The sequence below is a fragment of the Natator depressus genome, chromosome 4 (assembly GCF_965152275.1).
Source record: "Natator depressus isolate rNatDep1 chromosome 4, rNatDep2.hap1, whole genome shotgun sequence".
In the NCBI taxonomy this organism is placed as follows: domain Eukaryota; kingdom Metazoa; phylum Chordata; order Testudines; family Cheloniidae; genus Natator; species Natator depressus.
Genome location: NC_134237.1, coordinates 136965043 through 136979897, shown reverse-complemented (window position 1 = coordinate 136979897; position 14855 = coordinate 136965043). Strand labels below are relative to the sequence as shown.

At 41.5% G+C, this 14855-nt stretch overlaps 1 protein-coding gene across 2 annotated transcripts in view; it reads right to left on the bottom strand.

Annotated features, from left to right (window-relative positions):
* Positions 1 to 14855, bottom strand: part of EXOC6B (exocyst complex component 6B) — a 454956-nt gene that overhangs the window by 100205 nt on the left and 339896 nt on the right. For both annotated transcript variants that reach the window (XM_074951959.1, XM_074951960.1), the window contains exon 20: positions 2234 to 2307. In XM_074951959.1, coding sequence (XP_074808060.1) covers positions 2234 to 2307 — 74 coding nt within the window. The remainder of the gene's footprint in view (positions 1 to 2233; positions 2308 to 14855) is intronic.

The following is a 14855-nucleotide window of genomic DNA, read 5'->3' as shown; positions in this document are numbered from 1 at the left end:
CAAATTTAGCTCTGTTAAGTTCCTAGTGTTTCACATGATATAACTGTGACAGAGCAAAAGTGTCCGTGGAACACCCCAAACACACGGTTATAGAAAGACAAGGGTTCGGGTTTTTTAAAATTGCCTGTGTTGAGAAAGTCAGCAGGGCTCCATGTATGTGCAGGGGCTGCACAAAATTCCTTGCAGGACCAGGGTTTCACACAGTGAAAATCTGTGCAGACAGGGAACTTATATTTATGTAAAATGTCATGCACTGCCCTGTATGAACAAATGATATCTGTATTTCCCAGAGGTTTTAGAATGACACAGAATGGTCAAATACCATGTGCTACCCGAGCAATACCCTACTTGTATCAAGGCAGCATCACTCCAACACTCAAAGATATCATGGCATTGCCTGTCCTGAACTGAAGATTCCACTAGGCAGCTTAGGTGGGTCAGGTCTTTAACTTTAACCCAGCACAGATTACATCTTTGGCAAGTTATCAAAAATGCTGAAGACCAGTTAATGGAAGAGAAAGAACAGAATACACTTAGTAGCAGGAACTCGCAAACAAATATAATTAGAGAAAACTTGGGTAGAGGAGAGTATTTGACAGAGAAGCAGAAACACCAAAGAGGAAGCAACAGACAGACCACCGTCTAGCTGTATCCTGGCTCATGTTGCATTCACTTGGGTGCATACTGCCCTTATAAACCATATTAACATTACACATACACCGGCCTACCAGTTATTACACTGCTTCATAGAAGTTGAACGCCCGAGAAGCATTTTTAGGGCATTTAATTCTTTAGAAAAAGCCCTAAGCTTTCCTCTTCAAAATCCCTGCATTCATCTCTGCATCTTTGGAGAAGAACCAACCCCTCTATATTACCTAAAACACAAGGTCATGTGTGCTTTGCTGACAACTCCGCATGTGGTGTTGAAACACTTATGTATGCAGAAGCATGAGATTTGGGAATGACACCTCATTTCTTTCCTGCGAGGCATTTAAGACCATATAGCAAATGGACCTTACATTTAACCAAATGGAAAAGTTTGATACAGAAACAAACCATGCAGAATTGAATTCCCAAATGTAAGTGTGTGGAGACTCATTATTATCATCATCAAACTTCAACGTAGCTTTGCACAAGTGTCATTGGATGACAGATTACAATGCACATCAATTGGATTCGGAGAGAGTTCGCAATCCATTATGGGTTAAAAGCTGTTCCGGCATGAATCAGAGTCACAGTGGTGAGGAGATCATCGATACAAGGGATTATGCAGATTAAAGAAATACCCTGTGCATCTGAAAGTTTTCAGAATGCAAACTATGTCAACCCTGAAAACAAGAGGCACTGCATCATTATGGCAGGAGAGACAAAGCGGGGGGGAGGGGGTTAACAGACAAAAAAGATTGTTTTAATAGGAGAGAAACATCAGTCATCGAGTCTTACTTCATTCAGACTTTCTATCCAACCCCATCCATCTTCAGTGCCAGGAGATGACAGGGCCCTGCTCCCTTTTTTCCCCCCCGCCTGGTATATTAATAATGCCCATTTCTACCATAACAAATGACTCGCTCGAATGGCCCTTTTCCCTAAATTGCCCTGCCAAGCTCCAGGGATACCTTAGTACCTGTTACGGTCAACATGGCTATAATGGGATCCCTTGTGAGGTAGGCATCAATGGGCGGAGCCTTTTGTACCCATCTTCATAAACAGCCACTTTGTCATTCATGGCTGGGGAACGTTTGCAAAAGGGGGAGCGGGGGAAAAAAAACACACACACACACACCCTACACAACCCAGAATGCAAATTCCTTCACCCTCCTGAAATGCTTCTCTGGGCATTATCTGCGAACAAAAGTGCTCCATGCAGGCGGTCTCTGCATCACTGCTCTCTCTGTTAGCAACACCTGCTTAGTGTCGGCGCGGAGAGTTTCAGAGTTATCTTTTTGCCATGTCTGCAGAAGCCAACCAGAGCACAATGGGCCCATTGCTTGGGGTCACTAATGTCTTTCTCCCTTTCCCGTACACCACCGACTCGTTCACCTCGGCCACTCCTAGGACCCTGGATAGCTAAATAAGTTGGCGGTCTTGAGTACGGGGGAGGAAGGGGGAGAATATAGGTCTCTGGCCTGAATCCCCAATGCTGCTTCCCCTCCCCTCCCTTTTCCTTAAGACCTGATGGTCTTCAGTCACACATCTTAAAAGAAAAACAAAAAACAAAAACACAAAGACTTACTTGTCTCAAGTCGATGAAGGCCAACTGCAGTGTGTCCCCTTGGAACCCAGGCACTGGCCCGGATCTGGCAAACTCTGTGGGAAAGAAAAGAGGATAAAAAGCGCCTTTAACTAACCATGGACAGGGAGATTGGCAGACGGATGACAGGGAAGACAAGAGAGACTGGGGGAGAGGAGGACTGCACTTCTAAGGAGTCATGTCTCCCTCCCTTCAGCTTCTTTGTTTGCCCTTCAAAATTTGTATCATCAAAACACCATTAATTCCACCGTCCTGACAGCAAGGAAACTGTACTAATTCGACCTGAAATTTATTCCCATGAGCCGCACTGGGCTTCAGAGTATTTGTTTTGTGAATGGACAAACAACTTGCAAAGAAGAAAGGGGAGGTGGGGGTGGAAAAGTTTTTCCTCTCAACACAATAAAATCTTCAGCTGTGAAACTCTTTTCAGTTCCGAAAGCTATTTATATTTTAGGGCACTGAAGGTATTTTCTAATTTCACGCCTGTCACAGGGTTCCATAAGCATTCATCAAAAAAAAAATATGCCCAGCAGCAGCATTAATTATTCTGCAGCAGATTATCTGCATTATCTGGTATAAAATATTATTGCCCATATACAAGCACCCAAAATGGGAAGAACTGCCCCTACTGTGTGGCTTATTTATTTATTTTGGAAGTGGACTTTTGACATCTGAATAACGTTGGTTTATAAAGCAAAGAACACTTCCAAAGCCACGTTTGCCCCTTTCTGGTGTAATCTGGCCCCAATTCTACACTCAGGTGGTTTATTTTTCTTCCAATTTATTGGTTAAACTTAGTCTAAAACTAATACGGGGGACCATACATTATGATTTCAGTTTAGAGGATCTTGGTGGCACATTCGTTTCACAGATCTTGGTTGATAATTGTCACAAAAAGGCTGACAACCGCATCTCTCCTTGCTGAGCGCTTGTGTTGAAGGCCTGTTTCACGCCATCTGATCTTGCCCAAGTCTACTAAAGCAACCGTTTGAATGACTTCATACAAAACCAGGACCTCATTAAGGCCTGGTCTACACTGGGCAGGTCGGGGGGGGGGGGGAATCGACCTAAGATATGCCACTTCAGCTACGAGAATAGCGTAGCTGAAGTCGACATATCTTAGGTCGACTTACCTCGCGTCCTCACGATGCAGGGTCGACTGCCGCTGCTCCCCCATCGACTCCGCTTCCGCCTCTCACCGCGGTGGAGTACAGGAGTCGGTGGCAGAGCGATCTAGACGCGATAAATCGATCCCTGATAGATTGATCACTACCCACTGATCCGGCAGGTAGTGTAGATCTACCCTAAGATACAAGGATCATGGCTGAATCTCCAACTTCACTACTCCCTCATGTCTAAGTGTATGTGGTTTGTGAAGTCACCTAGGAATATGATACACCAACTGTATGTCCTGTGTTTTCACTTGGCTGAATTGTGTTGCTTTTGTGGAGTTACAGCATATCAAACTGGGACAGTTTGCAGGAGACGACATTTACTTTGTGCCACGGCTGTACAGAAGAAGAAAAAATACTCCAAGCTACAGCTTTTAAATAAAATGATCCCAACGCCCATGATTTAGCAGCTACTTCAGCACAGTTATTCATCATGTCAGGGCTTTTTAGGGTAGGAGAACAGCCCTCAGCCTAGCATGAAAACTCCACAGCCCCCCTGTCCCTGCTGAAAGCAAGAAGGGTGTAAAGGAAGATAAAAGCAAGGTTTTACTTCTCATCTTCATGCCCAGACTAAGGTACTGAGGGATAATATATGGTGACCCACAAAGCCCTAAATGATGTCACCTCACTTCATACATTCCCTTCACTGGAAGCCTGCTTGCATTAGTTCTCTCACTTTGAAGTAATACCAAGAAATAAAAATACAGTTAAGAGCCACATTTTTAAGGCCCTGATCCTGCAGTCCCGTCACTGGAGCAGTCCCCCTGGCTTTAATGAGACACAGAGAATTTGCCCTATTTCCAAATTCTCATGCAATTAAGATAATTTGTCCCCCCTCCAACGCAACCTTTTCATTCAAATGTCCGAGGAGGCACATCCTGCAATTTGGAGATTGGCACTTTACGGACAAGGACATGGCAGCCAACTTTCAAATGTCAATAGTTTTAGTTTTACTTTTTCATATATTTTAAAATATCAAAATAGTCTAAACTGGCGTTATGACTAACCTCTCGATCAAACATTTCTAAAGTGACTCTCACTGTAGTACAATAAAGGAATGGAATATTTGGAAAATTGCAGCAAATTGCTTTTTGTTATAGAACTCAGATAGGCAGTCAGATTAATAAACAGGTTTTCAAAACCAAAATTCCATACCTGGGCTACTAACAGAAACTTAATTTAACAAAGAATGAAAAAAAAAAATCTAATTTAAATTTCACCATTCAAGATGTTTGGCAAAGGAAGGTCCATCTTTGATGGTCCCTAAATATGGGCATGAGGCCTAAATTTAAGCATGTATGTTTGACAAGTTTGGTTTTGATTTATATTTGCACATCATGGAGATTGTACAGTTAAACTAAACTGCTCAGTATCTAGTCAATTTCATTTTCAGAGTCTCCAGCTATAGCCACTGTGCTGCAAGGTCTGGGCTGCAAACAGTCCAGGGGAAAGCTGAAATTTAAAGTGACAAGCTATTTTCATTTAATTAGTTTTAAATGTCATTAAACCATTTATATTAATTTTACTGAGCATTTTGTATAAAACTTATTTAACAGACTGAATTTCACCCATGTGCTCAGGAGACAGTCCACACCCTAAGGGTATGTCTACAGTACCCACTGGATCGACGGGCAGCGATCGATCCAGCGGGGATCTATTTATTGCATCTAGTCTAGACGCGATAAATCGACCCCTGAGCGCTCTCCCGTCGACTCCTGTACCCCAGCTCCGTGAGAGGCGCAGACGGAGTCAACAGGGGAGCGGCAGCAGTCGACTCACCACAGTGAAGACACCATGGTAAGGCGATCTAAGTACGTCGACTTCAGCCACGTTATTCACGTAGCTGAAGTTGCGTAACTTAGATTGATCCCCCTCCCCGGTGTAGACCAGGGCCAAGAGGGACTTAAGCAATGCAGAGGTCTTATGCTGGTGCTCTGGAAGAGGTGATTTTCTGTTACATGCCCATCCCTACAGCATCTGGGCACATTCACATAATACAAACCCCCTATATTAAACCTTTAACTTTGAGCATATACTATCTGAATACCACACACGGTTTAAATACAGGAAAAAGCCTTCTGGCTTCCCATGCATCCGTAAAAACTATCATCACTGAGATGGAGTATTTAAGCAGCCTGGCTACAGGTTTACTGCACTGGGCACTGTGTTGTAACAAAGGAGTGTTTTAAGAGGGGCAGGAGTGTATTTTTGCTTCTATGGATGCAAAATCCATATAAATCCTATGATATCTACAGCTGAGTGAACATTGGGTGAAATATCTGAAATTATTATTTTTTTTTTTTTGAAAAAAGCCAGTTTGTAAATTCAAGTGTCTAACAGTTGCTCGAAACTAATTTAGAATTCTAAACTCAATTGTAAAATTCCCAATTTGTGCAGAGACATGACTTTCAAATATTCATGACAATCTGCGTGCAAAAGATCTGAGGTTGATATTCTTGAATGTTTCCAGATAAGCAATACATTCCCAAATCTTGTGATCTGTTTAGAGACAATTCAAGGTAAAATCCATCCCATTCATTACATGTGTCTAATTATTAGCTCTGCTCTAGTTATGTTGAGGAACCATGTTACAACCCTGTCTGTAGTGGGGTGTAACAGACTTTAATAAACAGCTGTAATAAAGTATGGTCCATCCTGAAGAGTAAACCATGTTATAGCACCGCTGTATTAAACATACATTGCCTCAGTAAATTCTGTAGTGCAGACTGGCTCAAACGGTAACTCATCAAAAAAAAATGGTGGAGGCATGCATTGCACGAATAATACATCCAAGGAGTGAAACAGCCTATGAGATCATTATTATATTACTTGTATTACAGTACAAAGGAGATCACATATATTGCTTATTCAATGTATTGTGTACATTGACTTCAAGGGATTGGAACAGGAATGAATGGGGTGTTTCACCACATTATTATTACAAAGTACTGCAGCACCCTCTGTACCCATAGGTCACATTTTACATACCAATGCCACAAACTTATCTGGGGAAAGGAAATGTACAAAGTCCTTTTAAAAAGAAACAGAGCTTTAAAGGAAAGACACAGCCAGTTCTTGGTTTTAATCTCCTCAATCAGGTTTCAGTACAGTTTTCTCAGAACGACCCAGCACAGTGGTGGCCTCGGCACTGTCAGATTCGTTTATTGTACTTTCTCCACTACCAAGGCAAGTGGCGAGATAGAGCAAGCCACCTACCATACGGCCCCTTGAGCAGAAAATCACAAGAGAATAGAGCAGATCTGTATGCGGCTGTTTGTACAAAGCATTTAGCGAAGCTAAAGGTTTGAGAGGCTTGTGTTCAGGCCAAAGAAGTAATGTCTTTGCAAGGCCTACAGCTAGGGCCACCCAGGGCAGGTTACAGTGGGACTCTAGCCTCTTTTCCAAAAGGCTTCTCCAAAGAAAGAATCAAGGAACTGTTAAGCAATGAACAAAGAATAAAGAGTTCAAACACACAAGGCAAAAAGGCACCCATTGTAAATTAATGATACAGAATTTGGGAATCTCCTTTCATATAGTGTACACAGCTATACATGCAAGTATATAAGTACATAGAGATTCTAACACATTTTGCATAGTTAGGAGTAAACACAGTTGCCTTATTCCCAAATTCACTAATTTAGGGACAAGAACATACAGAATGATGGTGTGGATGGGTGGTACAAAGATTTTATTAGCACTCATTTAATGTAACCTGCATAACTGGCACATGGCTTCACTACTTGTGAAAAATGCAGTTATCCCAAACTCATGCCAATTAAACCTTTATGCCAAACCATCAAGTTCTCTCTCTCTCTTTTTTTTTTTTTACACACACACACACTCACTCTCTCTCTCTGAAGGCCCCTTTTGTCACTGTAGTAGCTGAATTTTATATACACACTATTTATATATATACACACACACTTTTTTTGATATTATATCCCTTGTATTATGTATTTTACACTTACACACACACACACACTCTTGCAAAATCCTACCTTCCCACTTGCCAATGCTGTGCAATATTTTTGCCCCACGTCAAGACGATAATTATAAAAGCACATTTTCTGTATGGGCTCGTAAATGCTCAGAAGAGTTTTGCAAAACTGACACATACACTTTATACACAGACATTGTTCATAGGACTAGTGGAGGAGGTGGGTTTGCAGCAGACCTTTGGAGACAGAGACGGGGGCTTGGAGTATAACAGCTGAGAGGCTGTAGCAGGCAAAGTGGTGGTATCAAGGTAGGGTTTGAACTATGGCAACCCTATAGAGTATCTAACGAGGGCTCCAGACCTCATAGTGCTCCAGAGCTGGGGTGTATAACAGTGATTGAGTCTGAGAGTTGTAACAGTGATGGTACATAGCTGAACAGCATACAGGGTGGAACTTGAGATGTAGGAAAGAGAACATGGGAGCGAAGGGCAAACGGAGAGAACAAAGATGCAGCTGTGCTCAAACTTATGTATGCAGAGGTGGGTGACAGTGAGATTTTGAACAGAATTGAGAAGAGGAGTTGAGTGAAGAGAGCAAATACACAGCCATAAGATCCATCAAGGGAAACACCAGACTGAGGAAGAAGACTAAAGGACGTGGGGATGGATAGGAATTTGAAGGACAGGTGGCAACAGAGCTCATCTGCATACAGAATGAAGACCCCAGGGAGGATAGGAAAAGGAGATCAAGATGTATGAAGGAACAGTTTCCACTGGCAAGAAAGTTGCCTGCTATGGAGTTATTCTCAGCTTCCACAGTGCTGAAAAGGTCTATGGCTTTGTCTACAAGATTCTGGGCAAGGAATGATTTTCCACTGGTGAGCAGTGTCAAGTATAGTATGTACACGTGTATTATACCTATTTATGTACAAAGGGCTAATTCAGCAGATGCATATTGTGGATGGCTCAACAGTAATAAGAATCAGATTGGGATACTTCCAGAAGGGGGTGGGGGCAAAAATGAGCACAGAAAAAATGAAAACATGCATAATCTATACATATTTTGGACACCTAAATATACGGTATGCCTTAGTGTGTACCATACATTTACGCACATTCATCAAAAAAATCAAGATGTGTATGTAACCTAAAATAATCTCTCTAATCCCAGCGCATTGTTACTAGCACTCGCCCTCTCATCTGTGTGTGACATACATCTCACATTTTGGGTGCAGCATAATAAATGTATTAGTGATGATGATTATTAGGGTTAGGGTGGAAAGAACTCTTAGGGCGTCAAGTTAAGGTGAATGAGTTTGGAGGAGAAAAGTTCACTGGAGAGAAGGATGAGGAGCACTGTAGTTAGTGTGGCAGACTGCAATGCTTTTAGAGAATAAATTACAAATCAAGCAAAGCTTAATATCCACTGGTTGCCTGAGATTGTGCAGGAAGGTGCTGGGATAGGAGGATGTATGCGCAAAGAAAAAGAACAGAGATTAAATATGTGGCCTAAATACAGTGGATTAGAACATGAGAAGGCACAGTTTAGCCGCTAGAAGCTGAAAGCAGGAATCAGCTGGCGGTAAATGCCACACACAGCCAAATTGGTTGACAGAACATCCTCCGTAGAATCCAGCGTTACCATCATTTTGTCCACCAGTTCGGCCTAATTTCAGTTAATTGATTTTTAGTCCCACGTTTCTCTTATTTATCCTAGCACAGTCCTTGAGTTATATCAGGAGGCCATTTTATTCAGACTAATTCAGTCTGTCTCCCTTTTACACCTTTTTCCATCAACATTTATGTGTGATTGGAATATTTATCCACTTGCCCACAGTTGAGATCACAATTAGGGCAAACCTGTAGGCACACCTATAACACGACCACCTCCTCTCTCATTTCCCTCCTTCACCACCACTGACACGTTTGAGCATCCAATGAGAAGTTAAAATTATATGGCGCACTTGTAAATCCTCAAAGGATGTCTGACTATTAATGAGTGTTGTCTGTTTGCACGTGCAGGAATTACAGGCAGCTTTAGTTCATGGCAGAATCCTCTCAATTGCTCTAAGTGGCACTGAAATCACTCACATCCCTAATATTGGTGCATCTGTTGGTGTTAACACAAACACTGGTCTCTCATTCTCCTCCAGAAGGCTATGAAATTTGCCCCAAGGATAAAGATTAAAAGATGGATGCAGCGACAAAATGGAGCCCTGAGCGTAGTTTTTGTGCTTCTGAATTTAGGGTCGGTCTGTGGCGTAAAAGATATGGCTGGTGAGAAAGAAATACTAGAAGACACATTGATAGGGCTAGCGGCTCCTAAGACCAAGGATTACTCAGCCAAAAGGGAACTCTAATTATGGACACGTCTCTTTCCTTCTTGATATTTTAGAGCAGTGGTTCTCAACCTTTCCAGACTACTGTACCCCTTTCAGGAGTCTGATTTATCTTCCGTATCCCAAATTTCATCTCATTTAAAAACTACTTGCTTACAAAATCTGACATAAAAATACAAAAGTATCACAGCACACTATTACTGAAAAATTGCTGACCTTCTCATTTTGTCTGTAAGAAATTTTAGTTTGTACTGACTTCGCTAGTTCTTTTTATGTAGCCTGTTGTAAAAGTAGGCAAATATCGAGATGAGTTGATGTTCCCCCCCCCGAGAAGACCTCTGTGTACCCCCAGGGGTACGTGTACCTGTATAACACAGGCCACAGAACTTTCCCCCGGCAACATTCCTAGAATATATCTTGTAGAAAAACAGCCAATCTCAATTTAAAAATCATCAATGATGCGCCACCACAACCCTTTGTAAATTGTTACAATGGTTAATTACCCTCACTGTTAAAAAATTATCCCTTATTTCCTGTCTCAATTTGTCTAGCTTCAACTTCCAGACATTGGAGTGTGTTATATTTTTCTCTGCTAGACTGAAGAGCTCATTATTCAATATTTTCCCCCATATAGATACTTTTAGACTATAAACAAGTCACCCTTTAACCTCTTTGTTAAACTAAATAGATGGAGCTCTGAGACTATCACTATAAGACAAGTTTTCTCATCCTTTAATCATTCTCATGGGTCTTCTCTGAACCCTCTCCAACTTATCAACCTCTTTCTTGAACTGTGGGCACCAGAACTGGACACAGGATTCCAGAAGTGGTTACATATGTGAAGTGGGCATGGTTTTGGGGAAAATACGATACCTAGCTGCAATTCTCAGGAAACTGAATGGTGTGTGCCACATCCTTTAATGCTTTCTTCTTTGAATGAGCTATGATCAGGATATTGTTTAAGACGTGTAAAGATCATCTGTAGGGACATTAATACTTTGTAAAATACCTTGAGTACTATGTCAGACCAAAATGCAAAGCCTTATACTGGAGTTCCTTACAAGAAGGGAAAGGTAAGAAATTATGATGGGAAGGCCAAACAGCGGCATAGCAAGTAGGCCGCTGGAACTTTGGCCAAAGTTTCAATAACCCGTTTCACAATTTCCATATTGAACTTGAATTTCCTCAGTGACTTTCAAACCCAACACTGCTTTGTTGAATTTCCCCTTTAACAGCCAAATTATCAAGGTAGTGAGAATTTCAGAGAATGACCCCCAAGTTATCAAATTGAGCCAAACTGGATCAAATTCAATAAAAACGTCCATTCCTCTAATGCCCTGGGACAAAGAAGAGCCCGGAATCCAGTTTACTTCTTCAAGAGGCAGAACAAATCTGACAGATGTTTCAAGGGGGTGTGCCTGAGCCTTCAGACGCTGGCAGGTCTGAGCTGCATCCACAACAACACAGAACAACTCTCTGCTGGGTTGCCAGACATTTTAAAGTACAAGAAAGTAGAAGTTTTCAGATGAAATTAGAAGTCTTTTGACAGGAAGGCTGGTATCTGTCAATAAGTAATAGATAATGTTGGGCATATGTATAGAAAGAACTGAGTTATGGATGTCTAAAGGTTACTTTTCCAAACCCAGACAAAGACATAGAATAGAAAGAGCAGACGATAAGCTCTCTGCTGAATTAAGATGCTTAATATTTGGAAGAGGTGAAATATCAGCTCGAATGACCATTTTTTCCCCTGAACGGGAGGTTGAAAAGGTTTACAAATGCCAATTGTGTGGTTCTGTATTTCAAAGGACTATTTGGGGAAAAACTGGGACACAGAGATGGAGGACTGCCTGGAAAGATACTGAATTCTGGAAGCCCTTTAACATCAAAGGATTTGACATAGGCTTAGGAGCTTTAAAAGGCAGGAACCAGGAAAGATCTTTGGGACACAAAAGGGAAAGGTGGTGTCAGGAGTGGTCAGAGGTGAATGATTGATAGAGATGTAAGATTTTCTTTTCATTTTACTGTTTAACTTATGAGAAGTTCACATGTAGGAATGTTATGCAGATTGTTTCTCTTTGTTTTACTATCATGTTCTTGCTGTTTTTAAGAAGTCTTTTTAAGAAAACTACTTTTGTACGGGTAATTTCACGCAGACAACCCATAACCACTCAACCATTCAAGGTCTCAGTAAAAGGCACGTGAGAACTGGTATCCTCTCCTAGTGTGTTGCACAGGGTCATGAGCAGATAAACCAAAGGAAAGCCCAGTAACCAAGGAGAAGATGCAAGTACAGAGGGGTACATGTGACACATTGAGAAGATGTCAATGAGGTGTAAGCTATAGAGGGAGGCTGTGACAGATGGCAGGAGCGGTAGAGAAAATAAGAAGAGATGAAGGGATGGATGAGGATTTGAACAGAGGTGAAATCAAGGAAGTGGTACATACGTGCAACATTGCCCAAGTAGATTTACAAATGTAGGAGATGGAAGGGGAGGAGAAGAGCTCATATGAATAAATAGAAAGGCTAAATCAGTGAAGGAGATAGAAAATGGTTCCAGGACAGATGGAATGAGGAGGGTACAAGGTCAAGAATCAAATGAGGGTTGCACGCAGTGGAGACAAGAGGTCTTGGGTGAGGAAGGAAATTTAACTGCTAAAGAGAAGCCCATATATCTTTAACAGTCTGCAAGGCTTCCAAGATTTGCTTGAGCAAGGTCTGAAAGGGTTCGTATTTTGACTTGCAATATTTACATATACCAATACACCACTGAACCATTTTATTATCGCTGTAGCATTTTTTATCCTTTAAGAAAGGTCACACGAGGAAAATGCAAGTGGAAGAAGGTGCCATTGCCTCTAATGACCAGGGATTCTACTTGTGTTCCCTTTGTGACTCCACACACACCAATAATTTCATACTAGTGCTGAAGAAAGCAAAAATTATTTCAGTGACATGTGAAGCCAAAGGTATGGTTCCTGAATGGTTGAGGTTGGGAGGGAAGGGACTTGCTCCTGTTTTGTCTTCCTAGCATAACAGTCTCTTACTGAGAGCAATTAATACTCCTTGTAAGATTTTATGCTGGAAAAACAAGCATTTTTTGTCAATTTTGCTTTGTTTTCCTTTGCTGTTTAGCTCTGTTCCAGCTAGGAACGTTCCAGTACATGGTACTGATGTATACCATCTCAATCTGACCAGTAGAGCTGAACTACCTGGTAGAAGGGCTGCATTTAGACAAACTACCTTTTCCCATGAAAAAAGCCATGATGCCTATAGAACTTACCCAGTTCTCAACCCATTTATACTTTGGACCTATCACACTATCCCATGGCAATGAGTTCCACAGGTTAGTTGTGTGAAAAAGTACTTTCCTCTTGTTTGTATTAAGCCTGCTGCCTATTAATTTCATCAGTTGACCCCTGGTTTTGTATTGTGTGAAAGGGTAAATAACACCTCCCTATTCACTTTTTCCATGCCATCCATGCTTTTATCATAACCTCCCCTTAGTCATCTCTTTTCTAAGTGGAACAGCCCTAATCTTTTCAGTCTCTCCTCAGACTGAAGATGTTTCAAACCCTTGACCATCTTTATTGGCCTTCTCTGAACCTTTTCCAGTTCCACTGTATCCTTTTTGAGCTGGGGAGACAAGAACTGGACACAGTATTCAAGGCATGGGAGAACCATGGATTTATATGGAAAAATACCATAACTCCACTGTCTTATTTTCTATCACTTTCCTAACAGTTCCTAACATACTGTTAACCTTTTTGTCTGCTGCTGTGAATTGAGCAGATGGTGACTATTGATGGTGACTCCATCAGAGAACTATTGATGGTGACTCCAAGATCTCTTTCTTGGATGCAACAACTAATTTAGAACCCATCATTGTATACGTATAGTTGGGGTTATTTTTCCAGTGTGAATTACTTTGCGCTTATAAACACGGAAGTTCATCTGCCATTTTGTTACACAGTCATCCAGTTTTATGAGACCCCGCTGCAACTCCTCATAATCTGCTCTGAACTTAACGATCTTGAATAATTTTGTATCATCTGCAAACTTTGCCACTTCACTGTTCATCCCCTTTTCCAGATCATTAATGCACATCACCTATACCTTAATAGTAACGAGATACATCGAAGATTAAGAGAACATCAGGAAACTGTGAGCTTTGCATGTTACAAACATGAGTGAGGGGAGGGGGGCACACAATATTTTGGGCGAAGGCTGTAGTGCTAAATGAATAACAAGATTTCCATGTGAGAAAAGCTATGGAGCCAGCGAATATAGCGAAGAATGAGGTGATAAACAGTTGCACTGGGATCAGAACAGGCGCATTCTGGCATGCTTACTTACTGGGCTGCAGTGCTCCTCAAACTGGTTGATACAGCTGTGTTTCTTACTGACTATACCCAGGAGTGGTTTAAATGAAAAATTGGAGTTTAATGAAATTTTAAATATAATTTTACTGCCCTTTTAATTTCTCATAAATCATCAGTTAAAGAACTTTAGAGATTATGGAATTGCTTATTTTATGATCTAAGTACTGTAAAAAACAATCTGGTTTAACAAGCACTGGGATATGTTGCGCTGGTGAAAACCACTTTTGTAAGAAAAACCAACAGCGTTCTTTTCTCTTTTTGTCGCAATGTCCAAATTTGGGTCATTTGTGGTTCCAGCTACCTCTGAGATATGCATGGTTTGGAAAAATATCAGAAAGCAGGGGGTCCCAAAACATAAGAAAAGAACAGTGTGCACAGAAGTAGGTTAAAAGCCACATATCAAACTCATTGTAAAATTGCACATAAAGCCCTTTGGAAAAAACAAACAAACAAAAAGACTTTTCTATAAGCATGGGCATTGCCTCTTCTATTTGTGGGTTCACAGCTTTTTTGGGGGGGTGGGGGGGGGGTTCTTTGGTTAAAAAAAGGGAGGAAGCATCTCTATCGGTTAGAACAGACTGGAACCGGACCCCTGGGTTTAGTTCGGACTACTACTGCACTTGTTTCTGTCCTTGGGCAACTCGCTTAACTTCTCTGTGGTTCAGTTTACAATATGTACATAAGAATGTCCAGACTGGGTCAGACCAAGGGTCCATCTAGCCCAGTCTCCTGTCTTCTGACAGTGGCCAATGCCAGGTGCCCCAGGGGGAATG